The 21,090-nt window shown below is 42.5% G+C and overlaps 1 protein-coding gene across 1 annotated transcript; it reads right to left on the reverse strand.

The window, feature by feature from the left end:
- Positions 1-365: 365 nt before the first annotated feature.
- Positions 366-10,086, reverse strand: rwdd1 (RWD domain containing 1). Its single transcript, XM_034227803.1, has 7 exons — positions 9,823-10,086; positions 7,549-7,614; positions 7,183-7,313; positions 3,158-3,301; positions 2,560-2,692; positions 2,420-2,482; positions 366-672 (listed from the first exon to the last, which is right to left on the reverse strand). The coding sequence occupies exons 1-7, from the start codon at positions 9,893-9,895 to the stop codon at positions 560-562; spliced, it is 723 nt and encodes a 240-aa protein (XP_034083694.1). The 5' UTR covers positions 9,896-10,086; the 3' UTR covers positions 366-559.
- Positions 10,087-21,090: the final 11,004 nt, after the last annotated feature.

Genomic DNA, 21,090 nt, shown 5'->3' on the forward strand with positions numbered 1-21,090 from the left:
ATGTTATATGGGGGGGGATTATGTGTTACTCTACAGGTTATTGATCATTTGTTACAAGCAATACTATTATCCTTCACTCAAGTAATTAGAGTTAAAATGATGATCAGTAGTTGTACTCTAATGTTGAGTACATATATTAACTAAAGTATTTTATGGAAAAACTTAGTGTACTGTTTTGAAGTATTTCCTTGAGTATTTTAATGGTTTGCTGCTCCCCCATTAAAGAGGGAAACATTGAATCTGTATTTATCCACCTCTTTTTTAAATTATCATGCTAATGAAGTATACTGATATATTCTTGCCTCCCCAGGGCAGGCGGAATGCTTTAGTGCCATCGGCAGGGTCAAACAGAGCCAGGACACAGGTTTATTTTGTCAATTTTATTGTTGGGGCATAGAAATGAAAAATGTATGCGTTTCTGTTTCTGAGGAATTCCTCTGCAGCTGCTGTTAGAGTCTTTGAAAGGTAATTGTGATGTTAGACACATCAGATCATATTCCTGTCAGATCATATTCCCGAGGAGCAGTCTGTTCTGACCGTCAGTCTGTCCTCTCCTGCTTTAGTCCTCGTCACTCCCCATGGCTAAAGGGTCAAAGTCCGGGTCGTCCTCATCCAGGTCCAAGTCCTCGATGTCCTGGAATAGGGACTCATCCACCTCCACGTTGTTTCCGGCTGCAGAGGGAGGGAGCAGGTTTGAGTTTGAATAGAACATTAAAGATTAGCGTTATTAATTAATGAATGCTAATTTTCATGTTCATATTTGTGCCTCTACTGTGACATGTGTAAATGCTTAAATGTTCAGGGCCTCATTTATAAAGCGATATACGCTCAAAAAATAGCGTACGCCAGTTTCTACGCAATGTTTGCGATTTATAAAATACTAACTTGACGGGAAAACGTGCGGTCCTCCACGCAAACTCTAACCCATGCGTACGCACTAAGCACAACAACGGGAGAGACGAGAAACTGCAACACCGTTGGCAGAAGGAAGAATGGAGAGAAATATGTGGAAATAATACCATAAATAAAATGTTACCTCTCATTTATCATATAGGAAGAATTCATTTTCAAACATTGATTAAAGCCAATCTTAAAATGATTAAACAAACGCCTGTTTGCGACTCCTCAGTGCACACAAAAATATAACTTGGAGAAATAAATAAATACGGATATGTTATTTAAAACCACCTCGAATATGTTGTGTTAATGTTATGAAATGTTTTCTCATAAATGATGCGGTAAGCAGGAGGACAGAATTACGTCTAAACTGACGCCGTGTTGCATTTCTATAGGTTGTGATACGAGCATGGTTTTATATACTATCACGTTTAATCGTGTTTTATGCCGTTTGCTAAGACTTGATAAGTCGCTCGTAAAACACAGGAGGTATGGAAGCTAAGAACACCATATGTGGTCAATTGTACAGCTAATATAACACAACACATTGGTTGTATTTCCTTTAACTGGATATAGGGTTGCTGCGGGGGGGGGGGGTTGAGATGCACAGGCTGCAGTGGAGACGCTGCGCACAGCTGATCGACAGCTGGGACACAAACCACCAAATACAAAAACATAATTCAGATCCAGTCGTCATGACTCCACTCCGGAGGGATTCCCCGATCATGTCTTACAGTCTCTCATCAAGGGGGGGTCTCCTGTCCCCGGTACAAACACACTGCCTGAGGAAGGCTATGTGTATTGTTTTTGTCATTAACCTTTTTCGGGCCATTTATTTATTTATTTTGGTGACGATCCGACCTCCATGCTGCTACTCTGGTTCAAACTGCATCCACCAAACAATATGATTTATCTCCACCTCCCCAAAATAACCAAAATCTGACACGGTGTGAGATGTCTTTTTTAGCTGTTCTGTCGTCATTTCCTGCAATCTTCTTCATGCAGTCAGTCAGAATGAATGAATGGGCGTTTCTTTGACTATTTATAGGCTAATATGGGCGTTACGTGAAGCCCGCAAAAGCTGCACCGCATTTCGAGTCGATTGTGATTTATAAAGGGAAACCGACGTAGGAAGTGCTGTACGCACTTTCCTCGTCGGTACGCAATGTTTGGTGAATCGGAAAATGTCGGAACATTTCTGTACCTATTTTTTGGATTTCTACTACGTAAGCAACCTTCCCACGTGAATAAATGAGGCCCCAGGTCACAGTGTGTGGGAGAGAAACTCCCTCTGAAGGTAACTTTGGGATTTGAGCCTTTGCAGACAATATACATGCTCAACAACCTATAGAACACACTACAGGAAAGGGAAAGCTCCAAAAAGTATGATAGGGCCCTTTATCATATTCTTGACGTTCTTTCAGGGCTCTATAGCCCCACAAGTCTCCAACATGTTTTGACCATATAATCACATCCGATTCAATTGAACAACAATGATAACAACATCAGTTTAAACACTCACTGTCTTCAAGGAACTGAATGTCCGATGTGTCCAGGTTGTGGTCTGTCTCAAACAGCTGTTTACCTGGGGAGGGACACATTTTCTTTAGTATTTCATAGAGCCTTGATGGAGAAATGTTGAGTAAAAGACTCAGTGTTTACCAGAGAGTTTGATTTTTCCCGCCTGCTCCTCTTCTTTCTGTCTTTTACTCCTCAGCTCGGCCATCTCCAGCTCAAACCTGCCTCTCCACGCCAGGAAGTTCTCGATTGTTACTACGGTGCCCTGGAAGGCCACCTGATAAACACACATTTATCATTATACTCAACTTCAAATGCTAGACTGAACTTCTTAATACTGCTGCGGAAAATAACCAAAGTGTGGATTCAGAGCTCAGAAAAGTCTCTGGCTTTAGACCAGATCTGAACATCTAACTGAACGACTTGACTCACAATATTTAATAATGATCGTATTGCATCCTTCTATAATGTATATAGTATCCTATGTGTATATATTTTGGTAGTGATTTGGAATATTACAGGGTTTTCAAACGTATTCTATTTATTTTAGTTTTGTGCATTCCTCAGATACTTATATTACTACTGTTGATTTGTATATATTTACAGTTTATATTTATTTGTTCCTATTCCTACATGTGAAATGCCTCGTAAACATGCTGCCATAACTAAACAATTTCCCAATTTGGGATCAATAAAGTATATCTAATGTAAAACTTATCACGTGTATGTGAAATGTTCCCACCTTCTCTGCCTCCTCTTCCTCTTCATCTATCCGTCGCTTCTCCTCCTCACGTCTGTTTTTCATCAAATCCACTATTTCGTTGAGTTTGTCCTGAACGGCCGTGACCAGCGTGAAGATCATCACCATGCCCAGGTTTTCATCTGCCTGTAGAGCAACCACACACACTGTTAGTCCTCGTGTCCATGGTAACAGACAAGAGCCAAAAAACGAATGTAGGGAAACCTTGTTAACTGTTTATCATTTTTACCATCAGAGCGCCGCTAGTTTGTGACATTAAAGTTTATTTATTGTCCAAAGGATCCAAAATAACTCTATTCATTTTAAACAGATATCTTGGCTTTATTCAAAAAATAATTTAATACATTTAAAATAATAAATCAAAGCTGCAAGCAGCAATGAACAGGTCCTGGCACTCCAAACACAATGGGGGTAGTAGTAGCAGAATGCTGCTTGATGCAGCCGTGCTTTGCCCTGACCGTTGGAGACCTGGGCTGCGGTCGAATAGTCCGTTTAGCTTTATAGGAACCTTCCTAACGGAGTGAAATGACCCGGAAGTCCCTCAGTGGCAGCCATCATAAGGGCCGTTCAAATTCTCTAGATGATAGGAAAGGAGGTTTCAAACTTCCTTTATAACCTCCTTTACAGGCCCGGCTCCAGGATGAAATTACTGAGGGGGCTGTTAAAAAATCCGAGGGGGCGATTGTAATTAATTGACACACCAAGCTTTTTTCCTTCTCACTGCTCTACAATCTCTTTGCTTCTTTATTTTTATTCCGGATTTACCCCTCTCGTTCTGTTCTTTTCCTCTGATCTTTAATAATAGATAGTAGATAGTTGATAGATAGATGGCTGCACTTTGGTTAACAGACTAACATTGATTTCCTCAATTTATAAATTGACAGATTTATATTTTAATTTTACCATAACCTTTTCTCCTCTATCCCTTAACTCGTCTTCCTATACAGATTTACTTACCTCTAGTCAGGTCAGGATTAAAGAAACATTAATCTGGTTGATTTTTTATTTTCAGGATTGAATGTTCAAATTAAGGCCTAAAACCTGGCATTTCATAAGAAAGTGACTAATATATAAACCAAATGTCATATTGGATCAAATACTACACCAAATGGACAGACACAGATTACAAATAAAAAATATAGTCCCCTGGTTTGTCTCTAGAGTCTAACTGCCATGAGAAAAATCAAATCAATGTTCCAAAATCCGTCACTAGATGTCGCTCATTGTACCAATACGGTTGATATAATAATGCATTACATTTGTTATTAGAGCGCTTTTACAGGTGCTCAAAGCGCTTTACAAGTACACATTACACATATTAGACATGTAAGAGTCATTACTGCGGACATTACCCACAGGAGCAAATGCGGGTAAAGTGTCTTGCCCAAGGACACAACGGCCTGATAACATATTATTATTCTAGTAAAAGGGCTCGCTTTGGCAAAAACCGGATCCATACAGGCAGCCCTAAATAATAACAAGTAACCATCATGTGTGGTGCTATCTGTAGTTGTCTTATTTTTTGTTGATGTCATATTGTTTTCACCAGGGCCGGCCCTTGGCATAGGCAGTATAGGCGAATGCTAAGGGCGCATCAACCCATCGGGGGCGCCGAAAATTGGGGAGAAAAATTACATCATGTATTTTTTAGCTGCCCGGATTATAACAAAGACTCATTCTGAAAACTGCACTGGAACAACATAACATCAAGGACATGGATTTCAATTCAATATACGAAAGTAAATCAAGAAATGAAGTAAACAAGCTGATCTTCAAGTTCCTCAAAAACACTGGTCTGAGGACAAGGATTTAATATAAACATTTAATAAATCAACAGTAGGTGGCGATATATGCTCCAAGTGGAAGCGATTCACCATTAAAGAAAAAAGAAGAAGAAGTAGTAGAAGAAGAAATACGCTAACGCTACAAACAGGCACAACACTGTTACTCTGTTTTTACTGACATATAACATTCGATTTCACCTTGCTCTATTTTTTTTACCGCACGTTCAAAAACGGGAACATTTTCGGGAGTTTCAACCGGGTACCAGCCACCGAAAATGGGGACTGCCCAGAAAACGGGGACGTTTTGGTCACCCATCCGACTGTGTATACAGCTAAGCACACACGCTAACATTAAGACTACAAGCTCACTTGGGGTTGAGGCTTTTTTACACGTTGCTTGACTGCCTGCCCACATATCTGATCTAAACATAGTAACGTGTATTGGGGAAAATAATTATTTAAAGTTATTTAATAATTATGACATTTATTGTACTTTTTGATGGATGAATGATGCTCAAAGTGAGGGCAAAGAATACAACTGAGGGGGCAATGCCCCCTTTTGCCCCCTCGTGGCGCCGGGCCCGCTCCTTTAGCTTAGGAACCACTGGACCTCCCTTGACGAAAGGAGAGGAGAAAATGCTGCCCCACAATGCCTTGCAGCCGCAGCATTTACCGTGACACAACATTCGGCCGTTTACGGAAACAACCGATTATGACCGAGAAATGATATCATGATAGTTACGGTGCTTATTTAAGCATTTGACAACTTATGTGGTAACTTGCCAAAGTGCTTTGTTTTGAACGTTCAACACTTTTCATACAATCATACGTATTGGAATTCATGTGAATTAATACTGTGAAGCCTAAGTTTCACTTTCCTTTTTTATTTCAATTCCAACTTTGGTCATGAAGAATATGTTTCTCTGTTGTCCACGTTCATAAAGCACAAAGCAACAGCATCAGAGCACGGTGCAGAGTCTCTAGATGAGTTTACAGTAGTCCCTCCTTCTTATTGAACATCCATGTTGTAGTCCGCTGTATAGAAAACTGTAGTTTCCATAGTTTCCCCACAGCAGCAGACGCACATTCATGACGTCCGCTGGCGCATCATAAACACGTCGGATAATGAAAGTGCATTCGGATTCTCTAAAGTACCGCGGTCTCTTCTCCTAAGTCCTTTTGAATTCTCCTATCCACTATCCCTTAACCCCGTGACATTTCACACAGAGGTCAAGGAATAGTGGATAGGAATAGACGATAGGAGCTGATTTTTGGACAATTCGACTGCAACCCTGGACATTATTTTTGCATGGAGTGTGATACGCAGAATTTGACAAATTACACATCTTGAACCCTCTCTCGTGTCCACCATGTGGCGCAAGAGAACACACGCTCAACAAACATGTGTAGACCACACTTGTAATTTGCATGTATATTGAATGGTGTTGACTAGGGTTGCAGTGGAATTGTCCAAAAATCAGCTCCTATCGTCTTTTCCTAACCACGATTCCTGGACCTCTGTGTGAAGTTCATGGGGTTAAGGAATAGTGGATAGGAGAATTCAAAAGGACTAAAGAAAAGGCGACCGGGTTTCAAGAGAATCCCACTGCACTTACACTATCCAACGTATTTACGACTAGCCAGCGGTTGTTATTAATGTGTGTCTGCTGTGGGGAACTAAAGTTTTCTGTACAGAGGACTACTGTAAGAGCATGTATATACTTTGAACTGTGCTCTTATGGTGTTGCTTAATGCAGGCTTTATGAATGTGCAGTCCAGCCCGAGATGGTTAAAATTAGTTTTAGTCATGCTATCTGAGTGTAGCATCTGTTGTTATTATTTAGCATGTCTGAGGCTATTCCACTGTTAAATCAATTTAATTTATTTTCTGAAATAGATTTAACAGCCCTCACAGTGAAATCCTCCTGGCGCCCGGCTGCATCCATCTCCGGAACGGAACATAAATGTAAAAAATGCACCTGGATCTAATCGATAAAGTCAATATGTCGTTGCAGCCCTTGAAATATGACTAATTCTAATTTTATTTTTCAGCTGGTGGGCGTGTTGGTGTTTGATTGACAGCAGCAAAGTGTTTCTTTTAGTTTTTGTTTACCATGGTAATTAATTTGTTTTACTGGTATTGTCATCAACTACTATATTTGAGGTATGGATCCTTTAATTATATGGAACAAACTGATATAAATGAAGTAGATATGGACTGACCTGCTGCTGCAGTAAGGTGAAGATCTCTCCCATGTCGCTGTCCTCCAGGTTCTCCTGGTCGTGGATCTCCCACAACGGGGGCTCATCTGGATATTTCTCTACATATGTGAACTTTAATGTTGCTTCCACGGCTGCAAGAACAAAACAGACGGCTCATTTTATTAAAGTTGGCTTCATTTCAACTTTCAAACTCACATTTAATAGGGTGTTTACGATATAGCTTGCACAACTCAAGTCCACTTTGATATGCTATTTCATTCAATATCGCTTAATTTCATTGTGCACAAGGTGAGATTTCCTAACAGTGTTAAACACACGTGTGGAATGGATAACAATTTGCAACCATAGACGAAGACATTTACTCACTTTCACCGTTTTCCGCTGCATCTGACGTTACATTGATGGTGAAGCTGATAGGCTTCTCTGAAAGAACTACAAACACACATGTATTAGTATCAGATGCTATTCAATAAAGAGGTTTAATTTAACACACCATGTGATAATTCCTAATCTGACAGCAGAGAGCAATCTGTCTTAAAACATAATGCTTGAAGGAGTGTCATTACAACATGTTTTGATGCCTTATTACATACTGCTGCATCAGTTTTACAGAGTGGCATTATGTTTGTGCAGCTGGTGGAGGGGGTCGTTTTCAATGTATTCAGTCTTTTCATTGTTCCAAACCTTGGAGCCACTTAAAGGAGTCCGAAGATACAGAGAATCATAGTGGTAGTAAAATGGTCACTGGGAAAAAAGTACAACAAAATCTGAATTCTGAATGTGTTTTAATTTTTCTAATGTTATTTTTTACGGGTAAATATTGGATAATTATACATCTTTGAGCATTAAGAAATAATGAAATTGAACCATCTGAGAAGTAAATTAATCAGAAACAGGTTTCTTGCCAGGTAGATGTTCACATAGGAGGAATTTGCCTATGGTGCATACATAAACACTTAACCCTTGTGTGGTGGTCGGGTCAAATTGACCCGATTTCCATTTTCAATGAATAAAAAAAGATATAAGGATATTTTCGTCCAACCTGAAACTCAATGGCCCGGACTTATTTATTGTGAAGGACTTGTGGAATTTTTTTTGCCCACCCGCATTTATGTCCTTCATAAGAGGTTCGGGTCAATCTGACCCGGATACAATACCAGGACAGACAGACAGAGAAACACACACAGAAACACACAAACTAAAGACACACACTAAAGACACACACACACACACACACACACACAAACTAAAGACACACACTAAAGACACACACACACACACACAAACTAAAGACACACACACACACAAAATGGTATGCATAGAGAAGCTGTTTGATCTTTACCCTTTGTAGTGTGTACACAAAACTATCCTAGAACATTATAAACATTTTAGATCTTCCAGAAATGTATAAACATTTTACATTTTCTCGCACTGTCCCCCTCGCAACTGCACGCCGGAGGAGGGACTAAACAGAGACATAACCTCAGTGTAGTAACAGTGTAGTGCAGAACTACAATTATCTACCAGCAAAATGGCCAAAAGATATTCTGCTCAGAGCCTTGGAGCTAATAATGGATGAGAGTGAGTGGAATGCATTAGAGGAACACGGTGAAGTGGAACAGGAAGACATTTCTGAAGATCAGGATAATGTGGAGGTAAACTCAGAATTTGACAGAGAATTGGAAGATGAACTTGACTCAGAGCCAGCTGCTGGAAGACCCCCACAGCATTACAAATATTAAACATTAATGAAAAAATGTTTCATTTACATTTGTCCTAGAAAAGGATGAGCAAAATGTAAACCTAGTTTTTATTACAGTGTATTTTTTTTTAACATAAATTAAGGAATTGTGCATGTTGAATTTAGTTCTGTATTTTTTTTAAACCCTGGAAGATGTCCCGGGTCAATTTGACCCGAACATTACCAAAGGGTGCGAAATGTGAACATAACACAATAGATTGTAAGACAATGACCACAAAATAAAACTATTAATAAAAACCCAAACTATTATAACGTTAAAATATAGATTTACATGAAAAAATAGATATACCAAAAAGTATAATGTGACAAAATATGTTAGTATTATCATTGTATCACTTGAATAGGAAATGTAATGTGTTAACAAAGAGGTAGGGATCTACTGGTTTAATATTTAACAATACTTTGTATTTTATAATCTTATCATATTTATATATTTGATGTGAAGTGTTGATTCCGTTTAATCAATTGCACTCATTAGTAACCATTTCAGGTAATTAGAAAATAGCAAAAACGAAATAAGGAAAGTATAGCGTTATATAGGTCGTTATCTAAAATGTTGAAGTAGTGACCATATCTATACATATATGCATTAAACAGGTTAGAGTTACTACAACTGAATGTAGTTCGCAGAAGCGCCACCTCACTGTCCATAGTCATGTTCTCAGCTTGTCATTCACTGCAGCATGTCTGGCATATAGCTGCAGTACCGTTACAACAACAATACATATAACGTTGTACCACTTTGTGCCCCAGAAATAGTTAGCTACATTTGTTGGATGTATGTTTCAGTCAATTATGTCGTGAGTCATTGCTAGACTAGCAGCTAACTCGGCTGTCTATCGCTTCTCTGTTTAATGTTTCATGAATTAAAGTCAAACCTGTGTAAGAGTCTGGGTATATAGACTCTATAGCTTCCAGTTCATTCCTTTGCTCTTCTGCGTAGTCCGTCATTTTCACGTTATCTTGAGGTTAGACAGAACATCCCACTTTTCTCATCTGAGGCTAACCATGGAGGCTAACAGGCTAACTGCTGCTGCGTGTTGCTCATCGATCATATCGGGATTCGGACTCTTTGGTCTGACAATATAACTAACACTTCTTTAGCTGTTTCAAACCCGTCAAACATCGTTTAACTTTTAAAAACGTGCCCAACATACACGTTGGCGCTATAACTGTACGTATTTCTGCTTTATTTAGGAATTCTTCACCAGTTTCATATCACACACTGATCGTATCCATTGTTCTGGTCTGCAGCCCACAGGCGGAATCCATGGATTTTTTTTCAACAAACTTTATTGAGTTTCACAAGTGCAATTCACCAAAAGAGAAGAAAGATAATGACGTATGACACTTCTGCATACAACTTTAAGATTGAGGCCTTGATGTATGTCATAGCCAATCATAGGTCTGACACAAGAGACAGACAATCACAACTGGAGCCAACCATTAAGCTAAACATCAATTAAATACTATTAGACCCTACATGGTGCAACAATGTTACCTTCAGCAGAGGATGAGCCCCAGGGATTATTCAAGTTTCAACTCGTCTGTCCCAACAGTTGACAACAGACCATTGGGTTGTAGCAGGGTTTGGTTCTACTAGTCTTCATCGGTTCATTTGGAAATACAGATGGAGTCCTAGATCTGACATGAGACTAGAATCGGAGCGTATAGTTTACAAATGAACAGAGTAAACAGTCAGCACCAGTCATAAGAGGAAACGTGTTCATACCACAGGTTGGAATGTTTAAACAAATGCAGAGACATATAGTAAACTGCTACAGAGAACATGCCATGATTTTAATAGGCAAGAAAAGAGGAAATTGCTGGGTAATGTAAACAATACAGGATATAATAATACACTTTACAAATGTTTCATGGTTGGAAATACGTGTTTGTATTAATGCTACAAAAGGTTAGGATCTGATAAAGCGAGGTTAGTGTGCCATCCTTGTTATACAGAGTTTTGCAGTATAATTATATAAATATATTTGGTGGATTAACTTGTACAATCTTTGTAAACAACTGGCTGAAAAACGACCTCATCGACCTCAACTGAACCAAACTAACAGAGTGTGTTCAGTAGAGTGTGTGCAGCGTGTATAACACAGTCTTGCCCTGCTGTCAGTAGCCTACTGTAAATGCTGCTAGTCACATCCACTGCATGGGACACTTCCCATATAAAATCTGAGGGGGGATGGCTGAGTAAGCGCTAGTTTTTACCCCTGAAATGAAACTGTAGTATGTGCTGCTCATGTGTTTCAATCAGTCAATCAATCAATGTTTATTTATATAGCCCAATATCACAAATGTTACATTTGTCTCAGTGGACTTCACAGTTTGTACAGAATAACAGTATGACAATACGACATGCACCCTCTGTCCTTAGACCCTCACCTCGTACAAGGAAAAACTTCTAGAGAAAACCCACAGTTTAAAGGGAAAAATGGGAGAAACCTCAGGGAGAGCAACAGAGGAGGGATCCCTCTCCCAGGACGGACAGACGTGCAATAGATGCCGTTGATTGAAAAGATAATACATTTACAACATAGGTAGTCCAAATGTTTGGAAATGCATGTGTTTGTAATAAAAAGATGAATCCACGAGGATATCCATCCAGGACTCATGATCTAGGACCACAGCAACAGGATCAGCCACGACTCAGGATCCCAGCGTAGATAGACACCAAAAATAAATTTGGGGGAAACTGGGTTTTTCGGAACATGAGAGCACACAGGTACAGACAGAGAGAAGGAAGAAGTAAGGTGTCCCCCGACAAACTAAGCCTATAGTAGCAAAACTAGGGGCTGAATCTAATCAGCCCTAACTATAAGCTTTATCAAAAAGGAAGGTCTTAAGCGTACTCTTAAAGACGGATAGGGTGTCTGCCGCCCGAACACAAACTGGAAGCTGATTCCACAAATGTGGAGCTTGATAAGAAAAGGCTCTGGCTCCCATTGTACTTTTAGAGACTCTAGGAACAACCAACAACCCTGCATTCTTGGAACGCAATGCCCTACAGTGGTTCTCAAACTTTTTCTGTCAGGCACCCCCTTTGGAGAAAAAAAAAAAGTCGGGCCCCCCCCAACACAAATAGTCAGGCTCAGTGGCGGCGCCAGAGATTTCTTTTGGGGGTGCTGTGGGGTAGCTTGACGTTTCATAGAGGGTGCTCAAACATTTAGGGTTTCCCATTAATGTACTGGGCGCTACAGCGAAAGTCTTTTTTCTTTGTTTTAACATAGGTTTTTGTTTGCAGTTATTGTTTCTTCTTTCTCAATGATCAGACTTTTGCTCTCGCTGCAGCACTCTCCGCTGCGCTCTTTCACTTTTTGTTTGAGATTCTGACACAAACCTCCCAGGTGGGCGGGACTTTAAGGGGTGCGTCCTCATTGGCTACTCTGTTTTTGAGTGACAGCCCAGTCCTCCAACGATTGTACAGTGCAGGCAGCTGCGGTGCGGTAGCTGAGATAGAACCACAGAACACCCCCAGAAGAACCAGCATTTCAATTATTGTAATACATACTACAAGTGAAAATATATGTAAGTATTGATCATTTGTGTTGTTTGTGCTGAACTATACGGTCTGTTTCTTTTTTGTGTTAAGTGAGAAGTAAAGCTGTGCTATGAAATGTAGCTTTTGCTACCTTTAGATCCATAACAATGCAAGCTAAGTAGCCTAACGGCCCGTCCACACAGCGGCGTGCGTTGAAGCTTGCCGGCGGGCGTGTCTGACGGCCCGTCCACACTACAGCGTCGACAGCGTCGACAGCTTCAATCTGCCCATTCACTTTGAATGGGGTGACGTCACGTTGCCGCTTTTTTTCGCCGAACTGAATTGTGGGTAGCATAGCGGTCCGTCTCCGCGGTCTCCGGCATCATGTTCAACTTCTGACGCCGGAGACACCGGAGTAGCCAGCGCCAGCCAATCAAATCCCGTTTTGGAAAATCTGACAGATCAAGCCGTAGCCAATCAAACCGCGTCTAAGCTGGGAGAGATATCCCGCCGTTCATTTCTATATTTCAAAAAAAGATGGAGGAGAAACTAATTATCGCCGTAGCAAATCACCCGGTTTTGTATGACCAGACCCTCTTCACCTACCGGGATACAAACCGGAGGAACCAGGCATGGAGGGAGGTGGCAGAGACAGTGGGTGAAACTGGTAGGTTTTCGCCTGTTTGGGGAGTTTATATATATATTGCTCCCATAAAATCCCCGGGGGTTTTTGCTTTGTATGTCGGGGGCGGGAGATTCATGTGATTGGTTGTTGGTCGTGTTGCTTGAATAACATCCCCAAGCTTCAGACACGCCCAGCTCCAAGCTTTTTTTGAAGCTGTAGTGTGGACGCTCCGTGAAACTCGACCAACAACCAATCACATGAATCCCCTTACACACAAGCAGCGGTTTGATTGGCTAGAGCTTGTACTGGCATATGATTCGATTGGCTGACGCTTCTGCCGAGGCTTCAAAAGTTGAACATTGCTCAACTTTTGCAGCGAGCAACGCGAGCAACGCTCCGCGTCGCTTCCCACAATGTAGTTCGGCGAAAAGTGACGTCACCCCCATTCAAAGTGAATGCTGGTGAAGCGTCAACGCACGCCGCTGTGTGGACGGGCCGTAACAGTTAGCTACATAGCTAGCAGTGAGTGAGCGTTCAGACATCGGCGCACACACTCAAACGTAGTTGTGTGCCTGACTCTACCAACAGGCTTTCATGATTCTGTTTAGATATGCAAGTATAAGCCATGATAGCTTATTTTATTAACACGCTAATTTGATATGAAAATCAATGGTGGCTGAGTTAACGTTGTAGGAAAACCTACCGTCCATAACTGCCCCTGAGCTGTGTTTTATTTGTTAACTTCATATTTTTCATTTCCTAAAACATTATTTTCCTCATATTAACAGTGTGGATCATTGAGACAGAGTGGTGTGGTGTTTCCCCACTTCCTCTGAGGGGCCAGCACGGGGGGGGGGGCATGAAGAAAGACCTGCACCAGCTTCTTCCACGCGTTGTTGTTGTTAGGGTAGTAATAGATGTATTTATTTTTCTTCTCAAGAGAGTACCAGAATGTGTATTTTATGTTAGTATTTCAAAAAATCTCCTGGGGGACAATCCCCCCAGACCCCCCTGCAGGGGTTGGGTTTTCAGCATGTCAACTCTTTCACCTGTGGGGAAGTTGCAGGATTGGCTACAGGTCGCCCTTTTTATTTACTACAAGACAAATGTGCCTTTTTATTTCATAAAGTTCAATTTGGATTGAGACAGAAATAATCTAAACCTCACGCGTGGCGTTTCACTGTCAAGGGCAATAGTATGAAGCTGCAGCGTCGGAGGCTGCACTCTCAGGACCGCACTCTCAGGACCGCACTCCCACGACCCTAGTTGTTTTGCGTGTTGTGTACTTACCCATAGACTGCAGAGACGTGCAGTCAGGGGAGGCAGAGCCTCACATGTCATACTCATAGACTGGCCATACTACAATGTAACGGAAAAACAACTAAAGAAAAACTAAATAGTAATAATAATAAAATGTCTCCACTGATCTGTGTTGTAAGTGTGATTTCTGTATGATTCCAATCGCTTTTTATAGTCAAAATCAGCAAATTTGCCGAGCTACAACTACATGGGAGCGATGAGGAGTGAGGCAGGGACGAGCTCGCCTCTCGTAAGCCCACAGTAACTTGCTGGAGCGCGGGCACTAATTTAGCGCGGGCACTTATTTTGTGAGCGCGTTCAAGCCAGTTACTGTGTGTGGTAAGGTGAGGCACAGATGAGCTCTGCCTCACCTCAAAATGCGTCACCTCACAGAAACTGGCTGGAAAGCGGGCACTAAGCGCATGCCTGTTACCATCTCACTGTAGGTCACCAATGTAATGTTTGTAGATCCCTTTATTACATTTATCCTCGCCATCCATAAATAACTTATTTCACGTATATATGATATTTAGGCTCGCCGTACAACGGCAATGAAAAAAGCACCAGGGGAGGCAGCCATAACCTCTGCCGCACTGAAGGGGGCGCACGTGAGCCCACAGGTCCTTGTTGCTACTGTTATTCTACGCAGAGACGGTATAGAACAACAAACTAGACTTTTGAAACTAGAGGAAGATAAGGAGGACTTTTACAAAAAAGTAATAGAGATTGTTGTCCAGAAGGATAGCATGGACTTCATCTTCAAGTCAAGGTAAGACCACATTGGTAATGAAAATTGGTTCTTACTAAGAAAGAACAATCCAATATTTAGATTGTGGGTATCCTTTTGTTGTACGGTCTGTTTAAAATGAATCGAAACATCAGACCAAAAAAGCTTTTGAAAATAACCGAATATTTCGATTAAGGTCAGAATATAATATTTGTAAATCTGACTCTGAAAGTCAGTGCCGAATATTGTAGCGATCCTGATAGGCTACTCAGGGTGTCACTTAGGCATCCCCCGTCTCTCTGCCAATCATAGAGCTGCACCGTGATGGTGCCTGTGGTTGGTGGAGCGGACGGGGGAGGGCGGGGAGTTGTGATGTAGACAGTGCTATATATATGGGTATGTGTAGAAGTTAGTGTGAGTGGAGTGTGCGGTAGAACCCACGAAGTATACTTGACCTGTTATCATCTGTCTTCAACTACTAGTTATTAAAGCCTAATAACTACAAGCCTGTCTCCGACTCATCTTGAGGAACGTTACATTGGTGTCAGAAGTGAACTTTTCGAACAAGGGACGTCTATCCGGACGAGAGTCGTAACTGCGTCACGGAGCTAGCCGGTAAGCTAGCGGGGATGGATAAGTTCAGCAAGATGGGAGTGAAGCAGGAACACAGTAGTGATGAAGAGGAAGATGGAGCATGCGGGTGGTCGAAGGACATGAGAGAGGAGTTCATGAGTGCACGGGAGGTGAGAGAGCGCCTGAGAGAGTCGGCGGTGAGGATGGCTAGAGACACGGGAATGTCTCCGTCTTCTGCGGCAGTTCGTGCCATTTCCAAGCTGGAGGCAAACAACAATGGCGGCGCCCATCAACCCGCAGCAGCCGCCGCCGGGTCAGTGAAAACACCCAAATTCTCGGGTAAGGCAGACTGGGAGGCTTTCCATGCCCAATTTGAACTGCTTGCTCATGCCGGGGGGTGGTCAGTAGAGACTAAAGCACTACAGCTAGCTTTGTGCCTCACAGAAGAGGCTCTTTCATGTCTGCTACTACTTAGCCTTGAGGACCGACATAGCTATGAAGCGTTAGCGGGGGCTTTGAAGAGGCGGTTTGGACAGTGTTTCCCGCCAGAGCTGCTCCGGAACGAATTGAGTAACCGCTGTAGGAAGTCTGGAGAGATGCTGCATGCGTTGGCTAACGACGTGGAGAGCCTGACGCGGCGGGCATATGCACACATGCCACCCGGAGTGCAGAGTGAGCTGGCACGTGATCAATTCATCAGGGCTCTCCTCCCTGCGGACTTGAGGGTTGGGGTACAGCTGCAGCATCCACAGTCCTTGCAGGCGGCCTTGGAGATGGCTGTAGAGAGAGAGATTGTGTGGAGTGTAGCGGCGAGGAGCAACGGAAGGCCGGTACCACCGGCTGTGAGGAGCTGCAGAGTGGAGGAGAAGCCGGTATGGGTTACCGAAATGACTGAAAGTGTTCAAGTTTTATTAGAGGAGAAAATGAGGGAGATGGAAGCAGCTGTCAATGCAGAGAGGGAACTGCGGCAGCAACAGGAGGCTAGACTCAAAGCGGAGCTGGCCTCTCTTGAGCGAGATCTCCAGGAGAGTAAAGAGAAGGAGAGCCTTGTGGCCTCTCTGGAGAAGTGCCTCCAAGAGGGCAAAGAGAGAGAAAGGAGCCTGGTGGAGGAGGGTGCCAAGAGGGAGGCGCAGTTCAAAGAGCTGCTCAGGAGCCTGGAAGCCGAGAAGGACAACCTGGAGGAGCGTCTGACGAACCAGCTGTCCCAGCTCAATGGCAGCATCGCAGACTACCAGCAGGAGGCGGCGGACAACCGGGAGCACTTGGCCGAGCTGCAGCGGGAGGTGGAGCGGTTGGCGAGGGAGCGGGCCGAGTTGGAGGCTGAGGCGCAGAGCAAGAGCGACCGGGCCGCCAGGCTGGAGGAGGACATGAGGCAAGCATAGAGAGAGAGAGCAGAAGCAGAGTCTGGTAAGCAGGAGGAGCTGCTGAGGGAGAAGCAGCTGCAGAGGGACTGCATCAAGTACCAGGAGAGGATCAGCGAGATGGGTAGAGACGCTAAGGCGCTGCAGCAAGGTTACAACGAGCTCCAGAATAAGCTAGGACAATCCCAACTGGAGACTTTGAAAACTCTAGAAGACCTGAAAAGGACAGAAGCAGAGTTGGATACCTGTAAACCTCAGCTGGATGAGTCCCAGAAGCAGGCAAGCGTAGCTATAGCGGAGAGGAGTATCATGGAGCAGAACGCCCAACACAGAGAGGCCTCGATGAAGGCAGAGGTGGAGCAGACCCTGGACTCTGTGAGGTTCAGACTCGGAGGCGAACTGAAGGAGATGGAGCTGAGACTGGACGAGGTGGACAGAAGCGGAACTATGACACCAGGACAAGAGGGCAGCATTTCCGGGCCGGGGAGCTGGTCTGGGTCTACAGCCCACAACGGAAGAAAGGCCGGTGCCCAAAACTGGACAGTCAGTGGGTTGGTCCCTGCAGAATACTGGAGAGGATGGGGGTAGTGTTTGTGCTGAGTTTTATTTGTTCCTCGTGGGCGAGGAACTTTGTAGTGGGGGGGTAGTGTAGCAATCCTGATAGGCTACTCAGGGTGTCACTTAGGCATCCCCCGTCTCTCTGCCAATCATAGAGCTGCACCGTGGCTGCACGGTGGCTGAGGTGCGGGCCTGTGGTTGGTGGAGCGGACGGGGGAGGGCGGGGAGTTGTGACGTAGACAGTGCTATATATATGGGTATGTGTAGAAGTTAGTGTGAGTGGAGTGTGCGGTAGAACCCACGAAGTGTACTTGACCTGTTATCATCTGTCTTCAAATACTAGTTATTAAAGCCTAATAACTACAAGCCTATCTCCGACTCATCTTGGGAACGTTACAATATAAAGTAACATATTATATCTTATATTATTAATATATATATAAATAATTCTGATAAAATGTTATTCCAGCGTCAATAAATGAGTGTTAATCCCAGTGTGTTTAGTGTACAACATCACATGTCATTTCACCTTCAATTCACGGTTTTCAAAACGTTAGCCACATGCTAATGCTAAACGGAAATGAAGAATCTTCAGAATAAAAGTGTTAAGTTAATAGTTAGTGTGAACTTCCGGGTTTTTCAGAATAAAACTGCTTTAAATTAAAACCTTGTATTTAATTTAAATTACGTCAAATCAACATTGAAACATTGAGGTTTAGGTTTGGGAGGGAGGGAGGAAGGAAGATTAGGATTAGGTAAAAAGGTAGGGAGTGGTTAGGGTTAGGATGGGGGGAAGGGAAGGGAAGGGTTAGATTGCGCACTGCATTGAGGGGCTTCAAGCGTTCATGTGAACGTGCTCCGTCACGTGCTCCGTCGGACCTGTGTGTGCGGTTCTACAAGTGCGGTCCTGTAACTGCTGTCTCCGACGCTGCAGCTTCATGCTACTCGTCAAGGGGGGCGATATAGCGTGTATGTAATTACGTGGTGAAGTCACGCCCATCTACTTCCGCCTCAATTAACTACATCTCTGGTCTCGCAGAACAACACACGTCACCAAGATGGCCGTCACTACTGTCTTGTCAACAAAACGATTGACTACCCTCACTATCACCACAATGAAACACGTCCAGAAGAATGTCATGCAAAGCTGCCTGCCTGCCTTCCTTTGATTCTCTCTGAACGGCCTGGTCTTTTTAATGTGTAATGTCAACCATTTGTGCCGATAGCATGAAGTAGAAAAGATCGGCGATCGTCGATGCTAGCGTTAGCATTTCTCCCCCAGGCTTAAATTGTGTATTATAGAATGATCACACCGGTGACAGTACTTTTCAAAGGGTTCACGAAATATGACTACTACTCTTACTGTTTAACATTTTTGGGTTACTTAATGTTACTTCATATTAAGGCTAATAACAATTACAAGGCTGTAATGCTAACTAACGTGCTAGCTACTAGCTAGGCAGCTAACTTGATCTCACTCCTGGTCCTTTCATCAGACGGGAAGCGAAAGAATGAGCAAGACCCAGTGCTGGTATGATAACGACCTGGTACTAAGCACACAGGCATCTTGTTAAAGTTATCTTATCTTAGCCAGCGCCATATACAGTGGCGTTTTTATATGTACAAAAGTGGTGGGGCACAAAAAAAGTAGATGTCTATATATAAGCTTCTGCAGTGAGGTTCATGGCTGGTGAGGCACTGGCACTGACTCTTCAGGTTTACAAATATTATATTTTGACCTAAATCAAAAATATAATATTTTCAAAAGCTTAATTAATTTTAAACAGACAGTTCAACAAAAGGTTACCCAAAAAATGTAATTGTATCATTTAAATATTGAATTGTTCTCTCTTAGTAAGATCCCATTTTCAATAACATTGCAGTCTTACCTTGACATGAAGATGAAGTCCATTTGCCTATCCTTCTGGACAAAAATCTCTATTACTTTTTTGTAAAAGTCCTCCTTATCTTCTTGTAGTTTCAAAAGTCTATCATAAATCTAATCTAATCAATAGATTTATGATTCGAAAATTATAAAAGTAGGGTAGACATGTGGATATTATCCGGCTGAACAAAACGTGCATTTATCTAACAGGTTTGTTTCCCACAGATCTTATTTTTAGCTATTTTCTAAAATCCTATGGAGAAATATCATTGCTTTTTTGTCGAGGGAAGCCATGCGCAGTTTACTTCCGGGTTTTAGGATGCGTCACTGCAGCTCTCTCGTCTCCTCTTCACACACCACACTTTTCGCGGCACACGTACTTACAGCCAATCAGCTCTGAATTATGTGAGATGACGTATGGTCATTATTTTTTTGCCACACACATTAAATAGGACAATACTCTGAGCATGCGCAGTGTAGTTTTTACGGTCACCATTGACTTAAACAGGGAGAGGGAGGGGCAGGATCGGGTTTTGTCCCACATGGCTCTAAACAGCTCAATAGGCACACACTGTAGACACTAATTAGAAGAACACAGACTAAAACAGCAATGTACAGACGAATCAGATGATTAAACATGATCTTAAAATATATTTTATATATATATTTATTTATTTTTTGCATTTTTTTGGAATCATTATTTTTAATACTTTCTGCTGACACTAGGTGGGGCTGTGCCCCACCTGCCCCTAATGACCAGTCGCCACTGGCCATATAGATAGATTATATCTATATGGCGCTGATCTTAGCTATATCTTAGTGGAGGAAAACAATTGTGACATCACTTACGCGACACTGGGATTTGTAGTTTTTCTAGTTGCATATTTTTCATAGTGTTATATTTCAACAGTTTTACGACAAACTGTGACTTTTTTGACATGGAAATAATTTTTTAAGATTGACAAACATCATGTGTAATTCATGGCACAATTCAAACGGGATTGAAAGATACGTTTTCTCTCCATTGACTTCAATACATAATTTTTCCGAAATAAGGTCCCATGGACCGGAAGTAGATGGGCGTGACTTCGCCACTCTATGGGTTGGCCCTACCATAGATTACCCAACAAAAATACTCTGGGGCCGGCACTGATAGGGTCAGGGGCGCTGTAAGGGGGTGAAAAGTTAGGGCGATTCTAAGGGCCTGTGACTGACAGGGGCCCGAACAATTTTAGAACATTAAGAAAAAAATGTTTAAGTAATCTTTCATCATTCATCAATAATTAACATTAATAGAATGTTATATTGATGTACTCACTAAACCTACGATCAGTTTAACTTATTTTCTTCCAAAATGTAACTGTCCAAAGCCTCTGTACACCCCCTTCTATTTACATGTAATGGTTTGGTCCTGCCTCCAAACACGTGCAGCACCGGCACTTTCTAGCAGAGAGTGAGAGCATGTGAGGAGGGATGCTAGTAGGCTACTTACGTGTGTACGATCCATGTCTCAACGACTAACAAAGTCAGGCTTTAAAAAAAGAAAAGAAAGGAGAGAAAGACAAGAGAGAGGGACTAGAGGGCCATCGACCATCCATGTCTCAACGACTAACAAAGTCAGCCTT

This window comes from Gymnodraco acuticeps, unplaced genomic scaffold (assembly GCF_902827175.1).
Source record: "Gymnodraco acuticeps unplaced genomic scaffold, fGymAcu1.1, whole genome shotgun sequence".
NCBI classification, from domain to species: Eukaryota; Metazoa; Chordata; class Actinopteri; order Perciformes; family Bathydraconidae; genus Gymnodraco; species Gymnodraco acuticeps.